The sequence below is a fragment of the Fusarium vanettenii genome, assembly GCF_000151355.1.
Source record: "Fusarium vanettenii 77-13-4 chromosome 9 genomic scaffold NECHAsca_6_chr9_2_0, whole genome shotgun sequence".
NCBI classification, from domain to species: domain Eukaryota; kingdom Fungi; phylum Ascomycota; class Sordariomycetes; order Hypocreales; family Nectriaceae; genus Fusarium; species Fusarium vanettenii.
Genome location: NW_003315877.1, coordinates 1,343,112 through 1,365,847, shown reverse-complemented (window position 1 = coordinate 1,365,847; position 22,736 = coordinate 1,343,112). Strand labels below are relative to the sequence as shown.

Sequence of the window (22,736 nt, the reverse complement as noted above, 5' to 3'; positions counted from 1 at the left end):
AGCGGAGCCGGAGTCAATAGCAGGTATCCAACTCCGTCTTCGGTGCAAGCTACCCTGTACGTGGAACCGGAAAACCGTCAACGTCATTGGCTGCTGACAGATCTACACTCTTCCCCCGCTTCCGATAGGCCGCTACTCGCCGAGCATACCCCCGGTATAAGCACGCGAGCGGAAGATAAACATATATGTCCGTCTCCGGTCTTTCACGATTGTTCAACTCTTTTCTTCAACTTCTTTCATCTTTTTTTGTTTAATTGGCAGTGAAACTATGCGTGGGAGCGCGAGTGGCAGTTCGTCCCGCGTTGAGGACGGGCGCGTCAGCGATGAGCGGACACCGCTGCTCAAGTCGACGACAGATCAACTTCAGGAAGTACTCCCTGAGCCGGTCAGCGAGACGCCAGAGGATGCCACTGAGCGAGGAGTGCCTGAAGGACAAGAGGAGGAGACGACGGTTGTCGCAGAGGAGGTGTCGTTTGCGAAGCTGGCCCTTATCTTTTCCTCAGCTTGGGTTGGCGTCTTCCTGGGCGCCATCGACTCGACCATTATCGCGACTCTCTCGGGTCCTATCTCGAGCGAGTTTCACTCCCTCAGTCTTCTGTCCTGGCTGGCGACTGCTTACCTGATATCCAATGCCGCGTGTCAGCCAATTTCCGGTCGTCTCACCGACATCTTTGGCCGTGGACCTGGCCTCGTCTTTAGCAACATCTTTTTCGCGGCTGGCAACCTCATCTGCGGTCTGGCACGCGATGAATCCGTCATGATCCTTGGACGAGTTGTTGCGGGTATCGGAGGTGGTGGATTGATGAGTATCTCGACCTTCCTGGGCTCCGATCTCGTCCCGCTGCGCAAGAGAGGTATTGTCCAGGGCCTGGGCAACATTTGCTACGGCTCTGGAGCTATGCTGGGTGGTGTATTTGGCGGCTTCATCAACGATCATACTGCCTGGGGTTGGAGGTTGGCCTTTCTGATCCAGGTTCCTCCTGTTCTCCTGTCAGCCGTGGCCGTTGCGTTCTTGGTCAAGGTGCCTCCCAAGCAGTCGGACAAGTCGTATCTCGCACGTATCGACTTTGTAGGAGCCCTTCTTACATCTTCGTTCCTTGTCCTGCTACTCCTGGGTCTCAACTCTGGTGGAAACCTCGTCCCCTGGATTCATCCTCTGCCACTGACGACCATTCCTTTGGCCGTCATCACCTTTGGACTCTTCATATTCTGGGAGAGTAGAGCACGACAGCCGATTATTCCTGTCAAGCTGCTTCTTGAACGGACTGTACTGGCTGCTTGTCTCTGCAACCTGGTTTGCAGCATGGTCGTCATGGCGGGCATCTTCTACGTTCCGCTCTACCTGCAAGTCCGTGGTGCCAGTGCTACTCAGTCTGGAGTTCAGCTTCTGCCTTCACCCGTTGGTATCTCTATCGGCTCGCTCTCTTCGGGCTACATCATGAAGAAGACGGGTAAATACACCAAGCTAGGTGTTGCGGGTCTACTCGTCCTCATCCTGGGAGTGGTCCTCTTCACGGTCCAGGACGAGCATAGCCCCTCGTGGCTGACCGCGACCGCCTTCTTCTTTGTCGGTTCTGGCTACGGCTCCATGCTCACAACAACACTCCTTGCCTGTATTGCCGCCGTGGACCACTCCCAGCAGGCCGTGATTACGTCTGCAACTTGTAAGCCTGATAAATGTCTCAACAACCAACGCACGACTCGCTAACCATGTTCCAGATCTCGCTCGAAGCCTCGGTGGCACTGTGGGGGTGACGATTGGCTCCGCAGTCTACCAAAACATCCTCAAGGCCCGTCTGTGGGAGCGGTTCGGCAACGAGCCCGGTGCCGCGGATGAGATCCACCGAATCCGGGATGACCTCGACGAGCTCAAGCATCTTCCCGAGGGGTGGTATGATGGGGTTATGGCCTCCTTCATGGAAGCTTTCAGGGGCGTGTGGTTGACTTTGCTGGGCATGTCCATCCTGGCGCTCATCTGTGTTTCTATGATGCGACAGCATACGCTGCACTCCAATCTTGAGAGACGGTAAGCAAAACTTGGTTAGAGGCGATTTAGGATGGATCTATGAAATGACAAAAAGGAGTGAATAGTTTAGATTGGATACCAAAAGGTGGATATGGAGACAATAGAGGGGTGACTGAACAATATCAAGATTAGGCAGTAGTTAGGCATTAGCATTCACAAGATTTCATTAACAATACATTTTAAAGCTCATTACCACTGCATGCTTTCTACTGAGCCTCTCTCATATCTTGATTGGATTTATCATTGGATTCTTTTTGTCCTATCGCGACAACGTCATGATGCAGCTTTGGCAGTGCATTGCCAGTGCAAGCTAACATCGTCCATAACAACCACAACTGCACGGGAAAAAATGTCAACAACAACAAATCTTGATGGGTAACACCTTCCTCGAGAATTCAAAAATCTCCATGGTCTAAACATAGCCACCGCAACTTCCGCATTGCGCTTGCACATTGACCCAAGGTAAGTTTCCATCACGAGACAACATCTTGACTCATTAACATCACTCATCCATACCATCTACGGTATTAGTACTGACAGTCATAACTATGTCTTCAAGCCCTAGATCTAGATCTGAGCCGGCCCCGACGGACAAGGTCTTACCAATGAGAGTGATGCAGCAGCCATCCTCTCCCACCATGGACGAGCGGGATGAGTCTATGCAAGACGCCCAGCCATCTGAATCCAGCATGGACACGACCAACGAAGCTAAGCGGGACGAAGAGAGTCTCCTTGATGCGGATGGGTCTCCCTGGGAAGACATCGGCCCAGACCTAAAGTCTGATGACGGCGATGAAAACACAGACGACACCAACAGCCACACCACCGACCCCGAGGTCATCTCCATGGACCTTACACCCATTGAGAACAACATGCCACGGGACTACATCGACATTGCCGTCGCCTTCCCCTGTCCCTGTGTCAGCTACTTTGCGGTCCAGCGGATCGAGACCGAACGCGAGACATTCAGAGCCTTTTATCAGGCCCTTCAGCGGTGGCCTTTCCTGGCGGGTACCATCAAGGTTGTCAAAGGGGAGCATGGAGACAAGCTCACCCTCGTGCACTCGCGAGGTCTGACCAGGGACATTGTAAAGCGCCTCTACAAGCTTGAACTTCCCAGCGAGGACAGCTGTAAGGAGGCCATCTGCTCACCCCACGACGCTTCCTTGAGTTGCTTTCGAAGCGACTGCTTCTTTGACCATGGTCAAGCTGTCGACGCCGATGGCTTCCCCCCTGTGACGCTTCAGATCAACTTCAAGGACGGCATGTTGGTGTTGGGCTTCTCTCTCAGCAGAGTTCTGTTTGATGGACTGGCCATCAACAACTTTCTCCGACAGTATCTGAGAAACACGGCCCGCTACAGGACCACACACCCAGGTTTGTGATTCCGGATACGGACTTGCGTCGCTAGAGAGCTAATGCGTGACAACAAGTGACCACGCGAGACATGCCTGACACAATCGGCCCCGGTCCAAACAATGGATATAACCTCCCATTCTGGGAATGGGACCAAAACTGCACCCCCGAGCTGCCGACTCCTCGCAAGAACCTGATGGTCCATACGTTCTACCTCAAGGCTAGGGACATCAACCGTCTCCGAGAGAAGATTCGAGAGCACGACGCTGATTCTCAGGCTTCTTGTCTGCCCTCAATTCAAGACTGTGTCTTTGCACTCTTTTGGCTGACCATCATGCGCGCACGCTGTGAGGCTGGGATGCTTATACCTAGTGACGCTGCTTCTGTCCACGTCATGAAGCCTGGTTTCTCCAAGAAACCTCACCCTTGGGAGTACATTGGCAACAGTACTGTTGATGCCGTCGCGACCTGCCATGTCACAGACTTGGCTGGCCCCTTTGTGACATGGAGTGACCATGACGCCAAAGTCACTGATCATAGACGACTGGCATACGCCGCCCAGCTCATCAACACAGCCCAGCAAAAGATTGACAACAGATACATGAAGAAGCTCTACGGTCTGAAGCAAGCCATCAGTCCTGTCGAGGATAAGCTCGCGAGTGGCCGTGCCCTCCGACGCGCCACCACCTGTGTCTGCTTCGAGGATTGGACGGGCTACGCTTCCTATTGCGAGGCCGAACTCCCCTTCATCGCCGACTCCCAGCCATCGATTTTTGCTTGTCCGGATCAGCTCAAGGAGGGGACTGTGATTCTTCTCCCTCGCGAGGACAAGACCAGTGGACCAGAGGACTGGCCTATTTGTGTCTGTCTCACAAAAGACGCTATGGACGTGTTGGAGGGTGTCTTGTTTGCTGAGGAGTGGTTGCGCGATGATGACGAGGATGATGAGGATGATGAGCCCCTACAGAAGCCTAAGATCAAGGTGAAGCCTCGAGTGCTTATGCCTAATGTGAAGCCTGGCGAGGGCAAATTCAAGTTGGAGTATTAACTCCTCTCACGTGTACCGAGTTGAGGAGAAGATGTCCAGTCGACAGGCATGAAAATGATCATCAAGGTTCAGGCCCAGTGCCAAGAAGAGTGTATCTAGGTCCAGCTACGGATGGCATGGGAAAAGACTTTCCGTTTGTCGAATCATATCCTCGAGACTGAGCTGTGTAACGTTGACCCTCTGTGCCAAGCCCGTGTCGAACGTTTTGAGAAGTAAGCTTTGTCTTGTCCGAGGCGCTTTGCCGAATAGAGACGTTTTGTCACGCAAAGAGTGAGGATGTGCTCATGGATGTAGCGGATGCGGGAAAGAGAGCATCTGCTGGATTTGGATACCAGTTCATCTCTCCCTTTTGACAAGAAGCCTCCATTCCTGGCGTTTATCTTGACGTGACTGTATGCAGGTGGACACTTGTGCTGGACGGACATTTTGATCTAGATGAAACACCCCTTAAGAGCTTGGTCATCCACAAAGACCGCTACCATGGGGATTTGACGGGGTTAATGAGAAACCCGTAGGGCAGAGCTCACGACGGCGAGGCCGAAAGGGCTGAAAGTCGGCCGCCCTGCTAACGATAGCTGCCGCGTGCTATCACCTTAGTTGTGGGGGGAGTTGACGGGAGCTTCGAGCCCCCGGGGAACCAAGGCGGGGACCATACTAGCCTGCGGCAGCCTGCCGAGAGTTAGGGCGATGCATATAACGAGGTTGTCGAAATGGCAGAGGCGTGTGTGTGACAACGAGGTCTAGATCGTTGGATGGCTGCCGGTTGTCTGAGACACCCTCAACGAGGAGGCCAGACGGGAACGCCACGCGGGCCGCATTCGCTTGTCATGGGGTGTAGTGGGTGTAGAGCATGCTACGGAAGAGTTCCGCCTTGTGATTCTGTGTTGTGATCTGCACGGTGGCTGGTAGAGTGGCCTGGGGTGTGCTCTTTGGCTGTAAGCTGGCAATTATGCAACAGCACTTGTACGAGCACAGATCACCGCTTGTTGGATATTCTCCGATTGCCCGTGATGATGGCGGGTGGTGGCGAGTCGGACTGCCGGTATCACTCGTTGTTCATCGTGTTATAACTTGAGGTAATAGATGAGGTGAGTTGTTGAACTAGTTGTGATGTGCTGACGATCGGCTGTGCCTCTCCCCTCTCCTGTGGCGGAATCACGACATCTGCCATACCTGATGTGCCGTAACAACGAGATATCCAAATCCGTAACGTAAAACGCAAAAGGATATCGGGGTGATATCCATCCGTCGCCACGTAGAGACGCCCCTCCGTAACAGGACCGTTTGGGGACATGTTGAACCTTCCTGCCAAGGCCATGCTTTAGGGCTAGTAGGCAGGACGCTTATGCAAGCCATCGGAAAATTGACAAGGGAGCTATGACCTCGAGGGGATTAACATGGCCGTGCTTAGATGCCCTTGGTCGAGGTAGCTATTAGCTTCCGATCGAGTATGGAGGGGCGTTGGTGTGGGAGGGCAGCGGCAGCTAGGCAGGCGGGCAGGCGGGCAGGCGGGCAGGCGGGCAGGCGGGCAGGCAGTCCTATCGTCCAAGGTTTCTTTCGCATTAGCAGAGACAACTGCATGTGGCAAGTCGTTGGAAGATCCTTCCTCGTATAATGCTCAGACGGGGCAAGGTTGTTGAGAGAATGCCATTGTTGGTGACAAGAGACCACATGGTGATCCTTTGAGAAGGTGATCCAGGGTCCTGAACTGAGGAGACATGTTTCTGGTTTCCCAAAGCAAACATTCGGCGAGCAACATCTGACTGTCGAGACGTCTTGGGACTGAGTCTGAGACATGAAAGCGCCCAGATCCACTTGCTCCCGTGATGCTCTGTAATCAACTCCCCGGAGCTGGCAATCTGTGAGAACCCCGAGTGGTCTGTGTGATATGTCCGAATGCCATTGCAGAGTTCCGCCATGAACGGTATCTCAAAGACACCAGCCAGACAAGGTTTCATCATCTTGGCAGAGCGCCAGCCCCAGATCCAGATCTGTCACATCACGGGCTGGGCGATGGACGAGGCTAGCAAACGTTTGGAAGACCCGCTCTGCATGCTTTTGGACTGAAGCAGGTCCCCGACGTGAGCCAAGCGGCCGACCTGGCTTTCAAGAGGCTGCAGGTCTGGATGTTGATGGGTCACGTCGACCGGGACACGATGGAGCCCATGACCCGGATATGGGCTGTCGGATAGAGTTGTATGCAGGGGGAATCTGCAAGGGTCTCGGTAATCGTGATTTGCTTGCCGTTTGCCGTGCCTGGATGTAGATATTAATCGTAGATCCTGTCTCATTTTGATCTTTCTGTCTCACTCCAAACAGCAACAACCGCAAACACAATGAAGCACATTCTCATCCTTGGCACTCTTTGGACAGCACAGACTGTCGCTCAGCGATACACTTATACGACTCAGACGATGACAGAATGTTTCAGTTCAACACAGGCCGACTTTGGCCCTGCAGCTCCCACACAAGGTCCTGACAAGTACTGGACCGTCGAGATGCCCGAGTGTCACGACTGCAACTGTCCTGACTGCGCATACACAAACACATACACCACGACGCTTGACGTCTTTTCTCCAAAGGGACTGGCCAAGTACCCTTATGAGATCAAAGAGATCTATCGGGGAATGTCCACGATGCCTGCGGATGCGACCCCGACTTCGATGCCATATGGCTTCACTTCGGCTGTCGAGACTTGCAACATCTGTGGCGATGAGCCCATAGTTGCAACCATGACCTATCCTCGGGGCGACAGCCCATACCGAGAGAATGTCCCCGCAGCCACGGGTGTTGTGGAAACCAAGTTCGAGCGACCCTCAACATTGAGAACCAAGGTCGTTGGCGAGGAGCCTACTGCAACTCCTTCAGGAGATGGTCAGGACGACGACGAGACTCAGCTCGAGAACACTCTCGTTCACCACAAGGCCATCGCTGTCCATGGGGCTGACCCTGATGACTTTTCCGACTTTGGCATCGGCGACGGCACCATCTACGATGATGAAGAGGAAAAGGATGATCAAGATTCAACACCAACAATAGAGAAGCTCAACAACTTCCACGAGCTGGAAGAACCCGCAGCAGCACCCTCAAAGGAGAAGGATAATGCGGCAGGCAGCATACAACCGCCAGCCAAGGCTGCATTGGCACTCCTTCTGCCACTAGCATTCATAATATGATGTGGCATATAAGACACCAAAAAAAAAAGAAGAGAAAAACACCAAAAAACAACAACAGAAGAATGCATTCAGCGACTGGCGTTGCATATCGCATTGATCATTTTGGAGGATTCCTATGTCTGGTAGTCATGATATCCACGGCCTGCTGTCCCTTAAGAGGCGCAGAAGAGTGAAGGAGAGAAATCCAGTGCCCGGGTGCACAGCATTATCAGGGGTTCAACACGGCCCGCTTGGGGTCTCGGGAAGGAGGACGGTAGAGTAATCACACCACTTAGATAGATACCCCTTAATAAAGAACATCTCAAAGGAGAGCAAACAGTATGCTGATGCCAGTTCCCGTGTTTGTGATGGAGTCTTCCCTTTGTTCGATAGTTGAAGGGATCTCCAAGGAGTTTGGAGGGGCCAAACAAGGGAGGGAACCGATTGGAAAGTGTGGCGTATGCACAAGATCGCAACAGAGTGGCCACCTTGAGGCTATTCACAGATCGAACCGAAGGCGGAGCGTAAGCCGGAGGTGATCAGCGGGGACAGATATGCTGGGACCCTTGGCATGTAGAGTGTTTCAAAGTCAGATTGGGGACGAACCCCTTTGATTTCGCGTCTGTCGCAGTTTTCTGACAATGATCCACGGATGGCATAGTAGTGAGAATGCAGTTCGATTGATTCCAAAGCCAAGAGATAATCATCCATGTCGTAATCGTCGAGTGAATCGGGCGCAGTTGGGATGTGATTATGGCGATGAGGTTGTAAGTGGATCCTCACGGACAAGGGCAGGATGATAGAAAATTTGGTGCCTGAAAAGCAAGGCGTAGACGCTACCCCATCTGGGGAATTCCGTCTCGTCTCCGATCAAGCTTAACCATCCCTATCGCTCACTCGCTACCAATCCCTTAAAATAAATAGACCAAGGGTCGATGTTGATAATCATTTAAGAGCCGCCAGAACCAATTGTCTAAGGGGGCTTCTATTTATCGAACAGAATCTTCCCTGCAATACGGCCTTGTACATGCGGCCATCCATAGACTCATTGTGTTGTCATGTTTTTGTTGACCACCCGGACCTCCGCATCTCCCGGAAGACGGCAACGTCATTGCATCTTACTCAGTGCGCGGCAACCCAAACCAGCCGCACTTGCTGACGAAGGCGCGAATAACATTAGGATCCCAGATGTGACCTTGTGGGAAAAACGGGATTCAGTGCATGGATCTGCCGCTCAGCTGAAGGAATAGATGCCACGTGATTGGTCTGGGATGCTCCCTTCTGTGGCCCCCTTCTTTTCTCCAGTGGCGCAGCAACAACCCGTCAAACGTCGTGGCTCTGCTTCACAGCGGGGAAGAGAGTGCCTTGGCATAGAAGTGCCTTAGCAGAATGCCCCGGGCGAGAAAGTCGTGGAGGCTCAGCAAGGCACTTCATTGATAGAGGAGGGTTCTGGGGGAGATTGCGCCCCTGAGGCTAACTCCCTGGAGGGCCATCGTTAACCTTTTGTGACCCGGACGGGAAGCAAGCGCTGTTAGTGCAAGGACCCGGGGACCCTAGGACGGCGTTCAAAGCCACAGTCAGAGTCCCGTCTAGTTCTGTGCGTGCGGCTCTTGTGGCTCCGGCAACGCGTGACCAGCCAATCCTCTGGACGGAGGGAGTGGTCTGGGCTGGGTCTGGCGGCGTCATGGGAGGTGTGCCGCTGGCCAGGGAACCTGTTTCGTCAGGGTTTCCAGCGTCAGTCAGTCGTCGGGGCTTACACTGCACTGCGGTCGTTGAAACTCTGTTGTCCGACTCGAATCAGAACACAGCCCAACACACACGACACCTTCTTCTTCCTCTTCTCTCGTCCCTAATAAACAAATCCTCCTCCTGTTTTATTCTCGCGACGACCTTGACGCTCTTTTCTGCCGTCCTATCTAGCGAGCTTTGTTCTTTGGCGATTGATTACGAACCCCCTAGATACGATACATCCATCTGCGCTAGCGTTTGCGACGACCGTCAGCTTAAGCCAGCGAACAAACGACGACGGCCACCCACAGCCTGATATCTGCACCAAAGTCCCGGCGCTTCGAGCATCAGCTCGATCATAAAAACCTCGCCTTTCGATAATCACAACCGTCTCCTCCATCCTCATCGAACCTCACAGCAGCCATGGCCATCAACTTCGACCCCGATATCGTACCCAATCTGAAGCTTGGTCTTCACTCCTTCCAGGTCATCTTCTCCTTTGTCGCATGGTGTTTGCAGATTGGTGTGTTCAACGCCAAAGACGCCAAGGTGACTGGAAAGAATGGATGGACCTTTGCGGTGGTGAGTTTTGGCTTCTCCGGTCGATCCATTGCACCGAGCTGACCTGGTCTTGTAGTGCTTTCTCTCGGTGCCAGCCTGGATTTTCCTCATCATGACCCCCCGATGGGAACGCACTCGCCGGTTCGCCCAGCCGCATGCCATGCTGGCTGTCGACGCTCTCTTCACCGTCATGTGGCTGTCAGCATTTGCTACTCAGGCTTCCTACAACGCTGAGGGTTCTTGTGGCAAGGCTTGCGGCATAAGCAAGGGTGTTGTTGGTCTTGGCGTCTTGACCACGTACGTCTCCTAGCAGTCAGACTGCGGTGTCCGTAAACAATCCGTGACCTGATCGCTAACCTCTCTGCAGTCTTCTCTTTGCCGCCACAACCTTTGTCTCGGCCTTTACCCTCAACTATTACCAGAACAACAACGTTCTGCCTGGCTACGACAACCGCCAGATCCGGGGCGGAGACAACATCGACCCCGACAAGGCCGCCTTCTCCATGGCACCCCACGATGACGAGGCCTACGAGCGGGTCAACATGGAGGACAACGAGCCCACAGGCAACCCCTACGGCGGATACAACGGGAGCTACAACAGCACCACCCGCTATGGTGACAACAACACCAACCCTTACAATGCTGAGGATGAGGATCCTGCCCGCTACGGCTCCACGCCAGGCCGGACCAACACCCTCTTTGACAACGACACCGAGTACCACTCAAGCGGCGCTCAATATGGCAGCAACCCTACAAGCGGCGGTTACGACGATCACCCTGCCCACTTCCCAGCCGGCAACTATGACCGAACACACTAAGGTTCCACTGAGGACCTTGTAAATGAGACAAGAAAGGAATATAGATTGGCTCTTTTATCTGCACATGGTGTTTTGTTTTGCTTGGGGCCGAGAGGAACGAACATTGACTCTTTTTTGGAAATGTCTTGCGTACGCGCAAGCCGGGCGGCTGGGGGGAAACTGGGAAATATTTTTGTGTTGTACGGTAGATGAAACGTCTCTTGGCTTTTTGTTGACACGAGGTGTTTACGGCGTCATGAATTGCTCAGGAGAGACACACATAACATGTGCACACTCTACGGAGATTTAGGGGGTGTCAAATCTTGGGATGCATTTGCGAGAGATGGAATATTTTGCGTCGCACCATTCAGGTGCTTTTTTTTGCAGATACTCTGTTATTGAACAGTTTGGACAAGAAAAGTTCAGTTGTATGTTGTTCTTGTAAATTGAGAACCGAGTGTACCTCGTAGCCCAACTCCCAACGCCATTTATTCTTTCTAGGAACCTAAGCCCATTTTGATGCTCCAAATATTTGATTGTCTCTTTCGTCTCCTATGCCTTGTTCAACTTGCGAATTCGCTTGGCGATATCGGCCGCCGTCTGCTGCATGGGGTTCAACTTTTTGTCCTTGGCCATGGCCGCCGTGTCGTCGCCGTACTTGGCCACCAGCTTGTCCAACCACTCCTTCTCACGACTGCTCTGATGTCGGGGCTTCTTCTCCACGGGGGCCCTGCTCTCTTCGATCAGAGACTTGACAACATCGGTAGCATCAGCACCGTCCTCAATGCCACCCCACTCCTCGGTGGGTTCCTCGTCGTCACTGTCACGGTCGAGGTCGTTCAGAGGATCGTTGAGAGGGTTGGGCTTCGCATGACCCAGGATTCGAACAATCTTTCCGTCGGCGTCGCGCTCGACTCGTGCCTCGGAGACGATGGCGTTCTCAACGGTTGCGATGCCGAAGGGGTCTTTGGAAGAGGTGCGCGTCGTCGTAGCACCGAGGAGCTTCTCTGTACCGCCGGTGGGGGCCTTGAGGCGGGCTAGAAGACCGAGACGTCGGTAGTTTTGTGCCAGAGTCTCATTCTTGTTCCTGCAAGAGTCATGTTAGTACTCAAATCTATATCAAGAGTTGTCGGAAGAGTGGCTGGGGCGCACCAGTTCTTTGCGATGGCGTCGTTGCCGCGGGGGTTAAGGATCTTCTTGGTCCTGTTAGACTGGCGAACGGGTTGGCGACCCGATCTGCGCTTCTTCTTTTGGAGTTCGCGACCCATTGTGACGAGAGAATTGGTTGATGGTTGGGGATTTGTGTCTGTAGGAGTGTAGATGGATAACCTGCGACAAGACGTTGATGTTGCCGCCAAAATTTCTGATGGCGATAAGATAAGGCGGGTGCGCTAGGCTGGAATAGGTTCCAGGGTTGGGGTTAGCAGAGCTTCCGTGCCGCAACGAAGCTTCATCAAGTTCTGGTAGCCTCCCCCATATACATCAATCATCATAATTGAACTTTACAAGATGAAAGTGGAAATTCAAGTGTTCTAAGTGAGAGGTTGGCTCCCTGAGTACCAAGAGCCTGTGCCTGTACCCCGGGCCCTTTCACGATGGACGAAGCAGAGCTGCTTGGATGTTGAACTGTGGCAATCTTACGGGCCAAGAGCTTTGGGTTGCTATATTGATTATGAAGCTTCCGTGGATGTCGCAAGGGGACATCATGCGTATCATAGGTAGTGCCATCTTCGTAGTTATTCTTGACAGCTTACAAACGTAGAAACAGTAGCCTCACCACAACCTTTCACGTTCCATACTGAAATCATCAAGTGCCTTGAATGCGACATCCTTGCTACGGCAGCAACTCGTGAGGTATCGGGCGCAACAAGGCTTCAAACTTTATAAAGAATTCTCCTATACAGCACTCTTCCCACCAGGAGCCAGATAGGCTGGTTTTTGTGACCTCCACCACCAACATCGCCCCAACAGTGACCAGCTAGCACCTGCAATGTGATGCTATTTGAAGCCATACCCGTAGTAACACAAGGTAGGTTTTTGATGTAGTTAAGCCTACTTTTATCTTAGTGAACAGTTTGTGTCTTTTGTGACGTCGGTTTCGTAGGCCAGGAAGTTTGGATACTGGATATCGTACGTATCATATGATACAGAGCAAGTGATGGTGTCAAGCTCTTGATATAACGGTTGAATGCTGTGCACTGATCGGGAACTGAGAACCGATATCAAGGAAGACTGACACAAGACCTAGAACTTGATCCCAGCATATTGTCTGTCCCGATTTGCTCTTCCGGTGGAAGAAATATAATTTCATCAAGAAAAGTGAAAACTGGAAGAAAAACAGCTGAAAGCGATAGGGGCGGTTCTTGGTGCGAATCATTTGGCTTTCGGCATTGGGCGAGTATATAACATAGTGACACCAGGCTCTCACTGTAGTTGCTTGATAACACGCAGGTTTCGGTTCTTTATTTGTCCATTGACGATGAGATCCTGACCCATCGATCTAAACCTTCAGTCTCTTTTATGCAGTCCGCGGGCCGTATCGTATTATTGGTTCAGGTACGCTCGGGTCATTTAGGCGACAAGGCACCGAGTATCCAGTTTCAGAAAGCTTGTTTCGAGTGGTGATCCAAAAGCGCAACGATGCAGCCATCGTAATGCGTAGGAACAACTAGTCGAACTGGAAACCAAAGAAAAGGGAGCGCTGATGGCGCGGTATCTGGCCCTCGCTTCCAGTAGCTCTTCTGGATGAAAGGGCAAGGCCAATGTATGCCATTATATATAGGAGAAATCATCGAGTGCCTGCGTATCTTCGTTGGGAGGATTGCGTTTAGGGCGATCCTTCCTGGACACCTGCAGCGGCTGGCAGCAGGGTTTAGCTCCTCGTTAGCTTTGCTCATATCAGACAAAAGTCAGGTAGCTTACCTCTCAAACATTGACTTCCTCCACTGCTGTAGGGGTGTCATGTCTGTCCCACCTCCATCATCTTCCAAACCAACCCAGGCTCTTTTCTATATACGCCTTTGCATCTGCCTTCGGATCGATCTTCATAAGGGATCCATGATGACATCGGAGATTTGCCGTAGATTTCCGTCCGGTATCCCAAACGCTTCCAGGATACGCCCGCCCCCTCTCTTTATTATGCTCTCGTCCGTCTGGACTTCAGACTCCACACGCCCTGCCTCGCGTTGAGCTTTGTAAAGCGCGATGCCCAGGTGAATCGAATTCCATGGATAGTTGCTACTCTGGGCTGATTTCATGTATGGTTTCTTCCATCTCCCGTGTGAATCACCCGGGAGTAGCCAGAAGCCAGTCACGAAGTTGGCGAGATGCGCCCTGTATATAGAAGAAGATATCCGCGTAGATATGTTGTCGGAGAGTGCCTTTTCGAGAGTAAAACGCACCGTTCGCCAACGCTGCAGTAGAGTAGTCTGTCTCCAACAACCGCTGACAGGGAACTTGTGAAGAACGGCCATCCATCTCGCCGTTTTGTATATATAGATCGCATCTCGTATCCTTGATCTTTGGGACCTGAAGATCCCGCTCACTGTATCGACTATGGGCGCTCTTCCTGGGATCGCATGTATAGGAGATCTTTGCCTGCTTTGATCACTCCATTGAGCTGTGAAGTTCCACCTGCAAGAGCTCGCCTACAACAGCAGTCGACCTCGTCTTGTCTAAATTAGCAATAGAACATCGGGTTAACTTGCGATGCATACCGATAGAAACCCGAGTGTTAGGGCCTGGGGTTTTACTGGCTTTGATCCTGAGGCTCGAGGCAAGTGTCTAATGTCAAGGTCGCTTGCTTGCTGTATTTATAACACCTTTGTAGCGTCTCATCAGATCAAACTTTGTAATAAACGTTCAGCAGAACACTGCTGAGAGCATTCAGGTAAAGGGAGGCGGCCAAAAGCCAAATAATAGCTTCATCTGGCCTGGCTGCTATACATAGGAGATCCTATCCAATGATAGGTACGAGAACCTCGAAGGCCACTCGTAGCACTGAGGGTAATATCAAGTGATGTGCTGATCAGCACTGAAGTCCTACATCTCGAGGGGCATTCCTGAGAAGCGCTTGGGACTCTCGTTTCGCTTCTGGACAGAAGCGGGCAACGCCAAAGTTTGCCGGTGGAAGAATCCAGTCGGGGTACTGGCGACTGTTCCTGTTCCTGAAGGTGTGATGGGGCTCGATGATCTGCTCTCTGGAGTCTTTGAGGTTGGTGCTATAGTTGTCGCAGCGATCATTGAGTCCACCCCCTTTGTAACCCCTTCGGGTATGGTGAGCGGGAATCTTTCCACGGCTCGGGAGAGCATCCAGGCGAAAGAGAGAAGGAGACACAACAGCAACTCCACGACGCTTATTATATATAGCTTGTGAAATATATACCGGTTTCTGTTCATCTGAGAGGGTTACTGCTCGTGGTCAGAGAAGATGGGCAAGACGAGAGAGAGGGCTGCGAATTATATAGAAGTGGTGCTTGTTGTTTGCCCACTCTTCTATGCGGACAGCCCAAGCATTGCTACTTGCCAACCCTCAACAAGCACAGCATCCATGACAAATGAAGGAAATCGGAATGAATGGAAGAGACGTTTGGTATCCATACCAACTTGGCTGGGAGTTTGGCACACCTTCTTTGCTAAAGGATCGAGCAAAGAATGAGAAGACTACCCCAAGAGCTCTGGGGTAGGTTGGATTATTTTCCTACTACTTCAGGGCTCTTCTCAAGTACAATAATCAATAACTTGGTCAGGCGTGTTTGTTCAGAGAGTTGGCCTCAGGCACTCAGTAGTGGTCAGTGAATCACTGCCACTGCACAAACACCTGCCAGCTACCGACGGCTGCCAACTTAATCTAACATCCCCCTCTCATCTCACACTTCCCTTCTTTCTTCACTCATCACGACACAACACAACAAAACAAAACAAAACAAAACAACAAACATCTCTTCATCTCCGAGCGATCCAACACCATGTGGGATTTCCTCAATTCCCTTCTTAAGGCCATCCTTGAGTTCATCTACTGGCTTGTCTTTGTCAAGCTTACAAACTGGGAGAAGAACCGTCTGCGCCAGATGGGATTCGAGTCTCAGGAAGAGCTGGATGAGCTCATGAGGCAGAGATACAAGGACGAGATCGGTGACTTCAGTCCTGAACAGGAGGCGGAACTTATACGCCGCTACCCAAAGGTGAGCCAAGTCTCGCGACCGTCCGAGGGTATGATCCGCTGACAGTGTCACTTCGTTTAGATCCGAGGGGCTCTTCAACACCGGGCGCGGTTTATTGCATCCCGTGAATCGGCTGGACAAAGGTTAGCAGGTTTCACCGAAAATTCCCTTCAGTATCTGGAGCTCACACCATGATTTCACGAGCAGGCCCTCTGACCTCGAGGACGACTTCGAGGTTTTCTAAAGACAACGAACCCGAGCGTGCAGATTCAGAAGCGTCTTGCACGACTGGCCGCTGATGGAATAATGGGGGGACTCGTCGGAGTAGGGAATGTAGCTGGGCTCAAGTGACGAGGGAGGCTTTGAAGGTTATATGGATGTGTGGGGGCTGTTCTACGCTTTTCACTTCCCGTGACCTTTGCTATTATGGTTAAACTGATGGTTCAACGTCAATATTGCGAATCATACGTAGTAGGGTGGAATTGACACTATCTCCAAGTCTTTTTTGATTCCGTTTTCCCTGCTTCCTACTGTGATGCTGGTCTTGTGGCTCCAAGTGCCGGCATGTAAGATGGATGTCAAGCTAGAGTGCTCAACGCCATGAGAGCGAGTAAGGATGTGTCCACAAAGTATGTTAAAGTATATTCTTGTTCACAAGTCGTCTCTATATTGTATTCTATAGGCAACCCAGCTTGAAAACGGGATTCGTGTTTGAGGACCAAGCTATCTAAACCACTTCGCTATCCTTTAAATTACGCAAACCACACCCCCTCCCCCAAACCCCCATTTAAACCTTGAACTTTCTAGGATCCAGCTTGTCAACATTGGCACTCTTTGCCGCTCCGTCAAACACAAACTCTGACATGAGCTTGCCCGTCCCCGGCCCGTTCTGAATGCCCCAGCATGTGTGACCCGCCGCGACGTACAGCCCCGGCACCGTCGTCCTGCCGAGCAGCGGGCCGCTCTCCTGGCCGAACCTTATGTGCCGTGGGAGATAGCAGGCCTGCTTGGCCTTGATGGGCGCTGCGGCTAGGATGGGGCTGATGGTGCCGAGGTAGGCGATGATGTCGTCGCATTGGGCTTCGTCACACTCTACCTGGTCTGCCGTCTCTGGGAGGGGGACGTTGGTATCGGGCTCGCCTGTGTGGAGTTAGAATTCAGTCGCTGCATTTCGGAGGATAAACTTACCGCAGGCATAAGCCTCGCCAAATGGTCTTGCATAGATCTCAGGATCAACACGGCCCTTGTGTCTCCTCTTCTCTCCCATCTTGGCACGATGCTCAGGGACAAAGTCCGGCGGCAGCTCGATATCTGTAAAGATGGCATAAGGGCTGACTTCAACATCGTATACGACACTGTGAGCCCGTAGACCTTCAATCTTGGCACGAGGCAGCACCTTTGATGTCCATGGCCCCGCAGCTACGACTATGTCGGTCACACCCTCAATCGTCTTCTTCTCATCCGTCTCGCGGTCCAGGTACTCGATGCTCTGGACGCCAGCCTTGGAGGAATTTACCTTTGTCACCTTGGAGTTGGTGTGTATTTTTGTGCCGGCTTGCTGAGCGAGCTCAGCGATGGCCGTTGTGAAGTGAAGAGGATGTACCTGGGCTGTCTCGGTGGCGCCAGGTGAACCCATCTCAGACCAGTTGTCGATTATGTCGTGGTCGACCCAGTCAAGATCCTTTGGTATACTGCCAGCCTCGAGAAGATCCTTTGCGGCGCCATTCTGCTTGGGAAGTTTCTCCCAGGTCTTTCCATCCTCATTAACCTGCTGCATAGCCTTGATGCGGTCCCGCGACACGACAGCGTCAAAGCTCCCGCATCCGAGACGTCGGTAGCCCCATCTCCGGGGCCCGTCGTGCTCGGCGGCTAGCTCGGCGTGCAGGCGGTACGAGAGCGGGACCAGGCATGCCGGGTAAGCCCAGAGGGCGAGGAGGCCGCCAGCCTTGCCCGAGGCGCCGGGGGCGACAGAGGGCGCGGCCTCGAGGAGGGTGACGGTGTGCAGGGCCGGGTTGAACTTGGGATGGCGGGTGAGGTAGTAGGCTGTTGTGCAGCCAATGATGCCGCCTCCTGGATTACCGTTGGTCAGCCATGATAGGTCCGTGAATGTGACAAACAATAGCAACAAGGCTGTGAGTGAGAGGGAGCTTTGGGGACAGTCATGTGGGGAACTGACCGACGACGACAATATTCCGCTTCCCGTCCATCACGACGTCTAATTGTATATGTATGTATGTACTGTACTATCGTTAATCAAAGAAGGCAAATGCCGTTCGAGCTGAGCTGTAAGCTGCCGTGCCGTTGATCAGAAACGCCGCGGCGTTCGAGCTTCGGAGGATCGGGGGATGGTGACGTATCGGGGCCGAAGGGGCGCTAGTCCGAGCTGTGCTGAAGCTCTCAGGTACGCGGGGCGGGCGGCCGACTCGATGATGCAAGCGGGGCAAGACGACGAACCATGTACCGAAGCGGGGGTCTTGACTTCGGGAGGGTGTTGAACCGTCGGGTAAACGAATTGAGAGAGAGGCATTGTTCATTTGTAAGAATAACGTGAATGGATCTTATTGATGGGTGCTTTGAATGCCTGTTATGGGAATGTTGGGTGGCTCTTGGCGTGTGCTAACGAGAGGCTATCCAAGGTTGTTACTTATCCCACGTGGAGAATCAAGCCAAGACTGACAGTAGAGCTAAACAAGCCCTCAAGACTATGGGTTCTACTGCGTAGTAGTGAGCTGATAGTAGAAGCAATACAATTCCAAATACTATCGATAGTAGAGAAACAAGACAATTCCAAATACCATCAACCCACTGACCCTCGTTCGGTACCCGGTGCAACTCAAGTTCCCGCCCGTCTCCACCTCGAATACGTCACTATTCCTAGAACAGGGCCATCTGCCGAGGCATGTGGAAGACTTCTGTCACTGTTCCGATGCCAATAGGATCACCTGGGGAGAAAAGAACTTGTCTCTGGTTATTCCTAGCTTACGTTACCTTGTACTACAGATTTGCGCTTAATCATGCCGTGGCGTGTTCCTGAGTCTCTGCCTCTGCCTTTGCCGTCACGACGTTTCATGCGCGGGCTTAATAAACCCACTATCCGAACCTCGATCTGTTCCCCACCACTTTCACCTCTCAACAACAACATCAACATCAAAAGAGCTGCATTTTTCCGTCTTGGCTATCGCAAGTTTCCATCAGCTGCTGCATTTTCCACCTCTATCCCTCGATTCCTTCCATCTTCAAACATGGCTTCCGCTACCAGCTTCTACGACTTTAAGCCGCTTGACAGTACGTATTCCCCCGCTCATATTCCCCCACCTCACGGAATATGTACCAAAAGTCACACAATACTAACATCACCACAGAGCGCGGCCAAGAGGTTCCCCTGGCCGACTACAAGGGCAAGGTCGTCCTCATCGTCAACACTGCCTCCAAGTGCGGCTTCACCCCTCAGTACGAGGGCCTGGAGAAGCTCTGGACCGACCTCAAGCAGAAGCACCCTGATGACTTTGTCATCCTCGGCTTCCCCTGCAACCAGTTCGGCGGCCAGGAGCCCGGGTCCGACGAGGAGATTCAGAGCTTCTGCCAGATCAACTACGGCGTCAGCTTCCCCATCATGCAAAAGACCGAGGTCAACGGCGACGGCACCAACCCTCTCTGGGCCTGGCTCAAGGAGCAGCAGCCCGGTCTTCTGGGTCTCAAGCGCGTCAAGTGGAACTTTGAAAAGTTCCTCGTCGGACGAGACGGAAAGGTCAAGGGCCGCTGGGCTAGCACCACCAAGCCCGAGTCCCTCGAGAAGCCCATCCTCGAGGCTCTCGCTGAGGAGGTCAAGGCTTGAATGGTTTGATTGAAAGATATGGTTTTTATGTGTCCCTAGACTCCCCTCGCTTGATATGAGATACCCAACCGAGAAAAGGGGCGTGGATGAGAGCATCTTTGGCGGAGCATAATGGAGGCTCCAAATGAGTTCATCTGCTTAATGAAAGAATTTGCATGATCAACTTTTCGTCCTTGTTCTTGTGATCTGTAGTAGATAAACTCATGAGTGTGATTCATGTCCGCTCAACCGTCCATTGTGAATATGTGCATGGATGGAGCTCAAATTCACTAAATACACCCAGCTGAGTAACAAAGATGCCATTGTCTTCTCGTCGTCAAAAGATGACAGTCAGCTTGAGACTAGAGATCATAGGCTGTGTCATGAGAAGACGGCCATGTTATCTCATGAGTAGAGACGCCCTGTCTAAACAAATCGATTCCTTGGTCTGACTTCTACAATCTGTACTTCTATAAGCTCCATTCAGATTAGTAGATTGATAGCTTGCATTATTATCATACCAGTATCGGGAATCCCGACTAATAGTACATTACATGGCTATTCATAGGCTCAACTCTGATCTATAAGACACCTTTTCCACCCCCATACTCACGTGTCTCACAGAGTTTCGTAGTAATATCTCGTCGCAACATCGTACTCCAGCAACACCTCAGCCTCCATGTGTTCAACCTTTGCTACGACCTGCTGCCAAAGGTACACCTCAAACGCACCAGGCATAACACCCGGCACCACTGAAGCACATCTGCAGCTCGTCTCATCCTCGGCAGATAGGATTGTCACCAAGTTGCGACCGGGAAGACGATAGAAGCCTGGCGTATCATCGGGAGGGTTCCAACTAACCACCATACCTGGACGGATGCGCTCTTTGAAGGGGACTTGAGACATCTCAGGTCGCGGATCTCGACTGGAAAGGCCGTGCTGACCAGGTTTGTCTGAAGGGGCTTCGCCGTCGGTGTCTTTCTGTTCAGCCTTTGGCTTCACATTGCTTGGTCTCTGAGAGTCAACACGTAGTCGCCAGAATTTGGACTGGAAAGCAGCAGCTTGCTCCATCGTCACACCCTGCGTCTTGAGACAGCGAGTGATGAACTCGGGAACTGGAAGGCGAAGTAGCTGCTTTCCTGTTTCTTGGGGGGCAAGGATCTCTGCTGAAACTGGGGGCGTTCCGGACTGTCGGAGTTGTCAGTCACTACTAGTCATCAAAGAATTGTGGGTTGAGATCTCATACGTTCTTTCCAATCCACTCCTGAAGCTGCTCGTGAGACCAAGTACTTGGCTTTGCAACTTCATACTTGGGTGCTACAGCCTTGGGCACCGGAACCCTCAACATCTCTCCATACCGCAAGGTATTCTTGCTGGCACCCACATCCAGGAAGCTTGGGTTGACGCAGGCTACAACAACAGTCTTACAACTGCGCTCTGCGGCAGGATCAAAGACGTGCTTAAGAACTTTAGTCAAAGCACTCTGTCGGAAAGGCACGTACAACTTCTTTCCTGGTGCAGCTGTACCAGCATCTATGCTTGCCCTGCCGCGAATACAGTCCTTGAGAACAGAGAGACTGGCATTGATCTCTCGTGCCTCCTTCATGCGCTCGGCTGAGTGAGCAGTGACATCTCGAGCAGCCTCGGAACCAGCGAGATCAATGAGATACAACAGTCCGTCATCCGCCTGAGGGAGCCTAGGGTTCTCGAGTCGAATCTTGCATATAGCGTGAGAGCGGGACGAAGAGTCGTTCTTCTGCGTAGATGCAGTGCGTCGAAAAGAAGCTGCATTGTTGATATGCTTTAGCAGTGTCGCCGCGTCTGTGACGTTGTACTCGGAGGCTCCAGCGAGATGAGTTGAACCAAACGAGTCCTCGAGGATGGACACGGGCTTGCGCAGGTTGAGGAGGTCAAAGGCCGAGTTTCCGGCCAGCTCGATGATGGAGATGAAGATGCTCCGGCTACCGTCAACCTCATCTGAGAACAAGGTCTCGGCAGTGAGGCGTTCAAGTCCGCTGACGGTATAAGTCTTGCCCGAACCCGTCTGGCCATAGGCAAACATGGTGCTAACACCGCCACCCCATGCCCAAGGCACAAGAGGCTTGACGAGTTCCTTGTAGATGGCTTCGGTGGTATCATCAGAGCCAAAGACCCGATCAACTCGAAAGCTAAAAGACTGTTCGTCGTTAGGATATTCCGCCAGTGTCAAAGACATACTCACAGCCAATCCAGGGGCTCCCCTGAAAGTCCTCCGTAGTTCGTGCAAGTCGACAGTACCGGCAGGTTGAGCTCGTGGAAAGACACCAGTCAACAGTCCAGCTTCCTTCTCGTACTCTAGCATGGGTCGGAGGCGAGTAGCAATAGTGATAGCAGGGTTAGGCTCTTCGGTAACGGGCTTGCCCTTGGTCGGGGCTGGCTTGAAGCGATCCACAAGCACCTGATATCGCAGAGCATTCTCAAGGGTGAACTGGTCCATGATTGCGCAGGTTCAAGTAACGAGATGAAAAAGAGAATGTTTCCGAATGCATGTGGTACTGAATTTTGAGTTTTTGGATAGTATGACCTCAATCAAAGGCCATGGCTGTTCAAATACTCGGTGTAAATGGTGATGCCTAATCCAAGCTGAAGTCGACCCTCGTGTTGTGGCGCGCTGGCCCAGCAACTACTAACAGTGACACGCCAGGTATTACGAGCTGCCCGAAATTTAAATTTCTCAAGTCCAATATCAGGTCATGCAGGAAAGGGTATTAATATGATTATTCCGTCTATTTTCGAACGAGTGGTAATGAATCGTAATGTGCGCTTTGCGTTGTGATGAACTTCACTTACTTACCCCTAGCCACACGCATATGCTTTCATGACAAACAATTCCAATACCAAACAATCAGCATAAACAATGAAGTTTTACATAATCTTGTGTTACTAATCTTCATTCCAACCACGTTCAATGTGAGTATTCACCTTGTGCAATTGAGAAAGTCATGTCTAAGCGTCGATCCACACGAGAAAGAGCTACAGCTTTCAGACACCCGGAACTGAGTTCACAAACTCAAGGCAGCAAGTTTGAAGACCTCATTTCCCTTGATAGT

At 52.0% G+C, this 22,736-nt stretch overlaps 9 protein-coding genes across 9 annotated transcripts; 6 read left to right on the top strand and 3 right to left on the bottom strand.

Moving 5' to 3' along the window:
- Positions 1–243: 243 nt before the first annotated feature.
- NECHADRAFT_63698 (uncharacterized protein) lies at positions 244–2,214 on the top strand. The gene is made up of 2 exons (XM_003050471.1): positions 244–1,664; positions 1,720–2,214. Exons 1-2 carry the CDS (start codon positions 269–271, stop codon positions 2,028–2,030), a joined length of 1,707 nt encoding a protein of 568 aa, XP_003050517.1. The 5' UTR covers positions 244–268; the 3' UTR covers positions 2,031–2,214.
- Positions 2,215–2,664: 450 nt separating this feature from the next.
- On the top strand, positions 2,665–4,430 carry NECHADRAFT_84921 (uncharacterized protein; the record flags this gene model as incomplete). The annotated part of the gene is made up of 2 exons (XM_003050470.1): positions 2,665–3,403; positions 3,460–4,430. The coding sequence occupies 2 exons, from the start codon at positions 2,665–2,667 to the stop codon at positions 4,428–4,430; spliced, it is 1,710 nt and encodes a 569-aa protein (XP_003050516.1).
- A 2,336-nt stretch (positions 4,431–6,766) lies between these two features.
- Positions 6,767–7,606, top strand: NECHADRAFT_84920 (uncharacterized protein; the record flags this gene model as incomplete). Its single annotated transcript, XM_003050469.1, has 1 exon — positions 6,767–7,606. One exon carries the CDS (start codon positions 6,767–6,769, stop codon positions 7,604–7,606), a length of 840 nt encoding a protein of 279 aa, XP_003050515.1.
- A 1,821-nt stretch (positions 7,607–9,427) lies between these two features.
- On the top strand, positions 9,428–11,101 carry NECHADRAFT_63695 (uncharacterized protein). The gene is made up of 3 exons (XM_003050468.1): positions 9,428–9,895; positions 9,951–10,171; positions 10,242–11,101. Exons 1-3 carry the CDS (start codon positions 9,737–9,739, stop codon positions 10,690–10,692), a joined length of 831 nt encoding a protein of 276 aa, XP_003050514.1. The 5' UTR covers positions 9,428–9,736; the 3' UTR covers positions 10,693–11,101.
- Positions 11,102–11,223: 122 nt separating this feature from the next.
- On the bottom strand, positions 11,224–11,939 carry NECHADRAFT_84918 (uncharacterized protein; the record flags this gene model as incomplete). The annotated part of the gene is made up of 2 exons (XM_003050078.1): positions 11,224–11,758; positions 11,824–11,939. 2 exons carry the CDS (start codon positions 11,937–11,939, stop codon positions 11,224–11,226), a joined length of 651 nt encoding a protein of 216 aa, XP_003050124.1.
- A 3,699-nt stretch (positions 11,940–15,638) lies between these two features.
- NECHADRAFT_84917 (uncharacterized protein) lies at positions 15,639–16,028 on the top strand (the record flags this gene model as incomplete). Its single annotated transcript, XM_003050467.1, has 2 exons — positions 15,639–15,854; positions 15,915–16,028. The coding sequence occupies 2 exons, from the start codon at positions 15,639–15,641 to the stop codon at positions 16,026–16,028; spliced, it is 330 nt and encodes a 109-aa protein (XP_003050513.1).
- Positions 16,029–16,479: 451 nt separating this feature from the next.
- Positions 16,480–18,040, bottom strand: NECHADRAFT_71963 (uncharacterized protein; the record flags this gene model as incomplete). Its single annotated transcript, XM_003050077.1, has 3 exons — positions 16,480–16,973; positions 17,022–17,903; positions 18,010–18,040. 3 exons carry the CDS (start codon positions 18,038–18,040, stop codon positions 16,621–16,623), a joined length of 1,266 nt encoding a protein of 421 aa, XP_003050123.1. The 3' UTR covers positions 16,480–16,620.
- A 919-nt stretch (positions 18,041–18,959) lies between these two features.
- Positions 18,960–19,829, top strand: NECHADRAFT_73875 (uncharacterized protein). The gene is made up of 2 exons (XM_003050466.1): positions 18,960–19,118; positions 19,196–19,829. Exons 1-2 carry the CDS (start codon positions 19,076–19,078, stop codon positions 19,666–19,668), a joined length of 516 nt encoding a protein of 171 aa, XP_003050512.1. The 5' UTR covers positions 18,960–19,075; the 3' UTR covers positions 19,669–19,829.
- Positions 19,830–20,265: 436 nt separating this feature from the next.
- NECHADRAFT_48605 (uncharacterized protein) lies at positions 20,266–22,123 on the bottom strand (the record flags this gene model as incomplete). The annotated part of the gene is made up of 2 exons (XM_003050076.1): positions 20,266–20,835; positions 20,894–22,123. 2 exons carry the CDS (start codon positions 22,121–22,123, stop codon positions 20,266–20,268), a joined length of 1,800 nt encoding a protein of 599 aa, XP_003050122.1.
- Positions 22,124–22,736: the final 613 nt, after the last annotated feature.

Coding starts and splice junctions, on each gene's coding strand:
- NECHADRAFT_63698 (XM_003050471.1), top strand. CDS start 269: ATGCGTGGGAGCGCGAGTGGCAGTTCGTCCCGCGTTGAGGACGGGCGC. Junction 1,665..1,719: donor CGTGATTACGTCTGCAACTT/GTAAGCCTGATA, acceptor ACCATGTTCCAG/ATCTCGCTCGAAGCCTCGGT.
- NECHADRAFT_63695 (XM_003050468.1), top strand. CDS start 9,737: ATGGCCATCAACTTCGACCCCGATATCGTACCCAATCTGAAGCTTGGT. Junction 9,896..9,950: donor ATGGATGGACCTTTGCGGTG/GTGAGTTTTGGC, acceptor CTGGTCTTGTAG/TGCTTTCTCTCGGTGCCAGC. Junction 10,172..10,241: donor GGTCTTGGCGTCTTGACCAC/GTACGTCTCCTA, acceptor ACCTCTCTGCAG/TCTTCTCTTTGCCGCCACAA.
- NECHADRAFT_73875 (XM_003050466.1), top strand. CDS start 19,076: ATGGCTTCCGCTACCAGCTTCTACGACTTTAAGCCGCTTGACA. Junction 19,119..19,195: donor CGACTTTAAGCCGCTTGACA/GTACGTATTCCC, acceptor ACATCACCACAG/AGCGCGGCCAAGAGGTTCCC.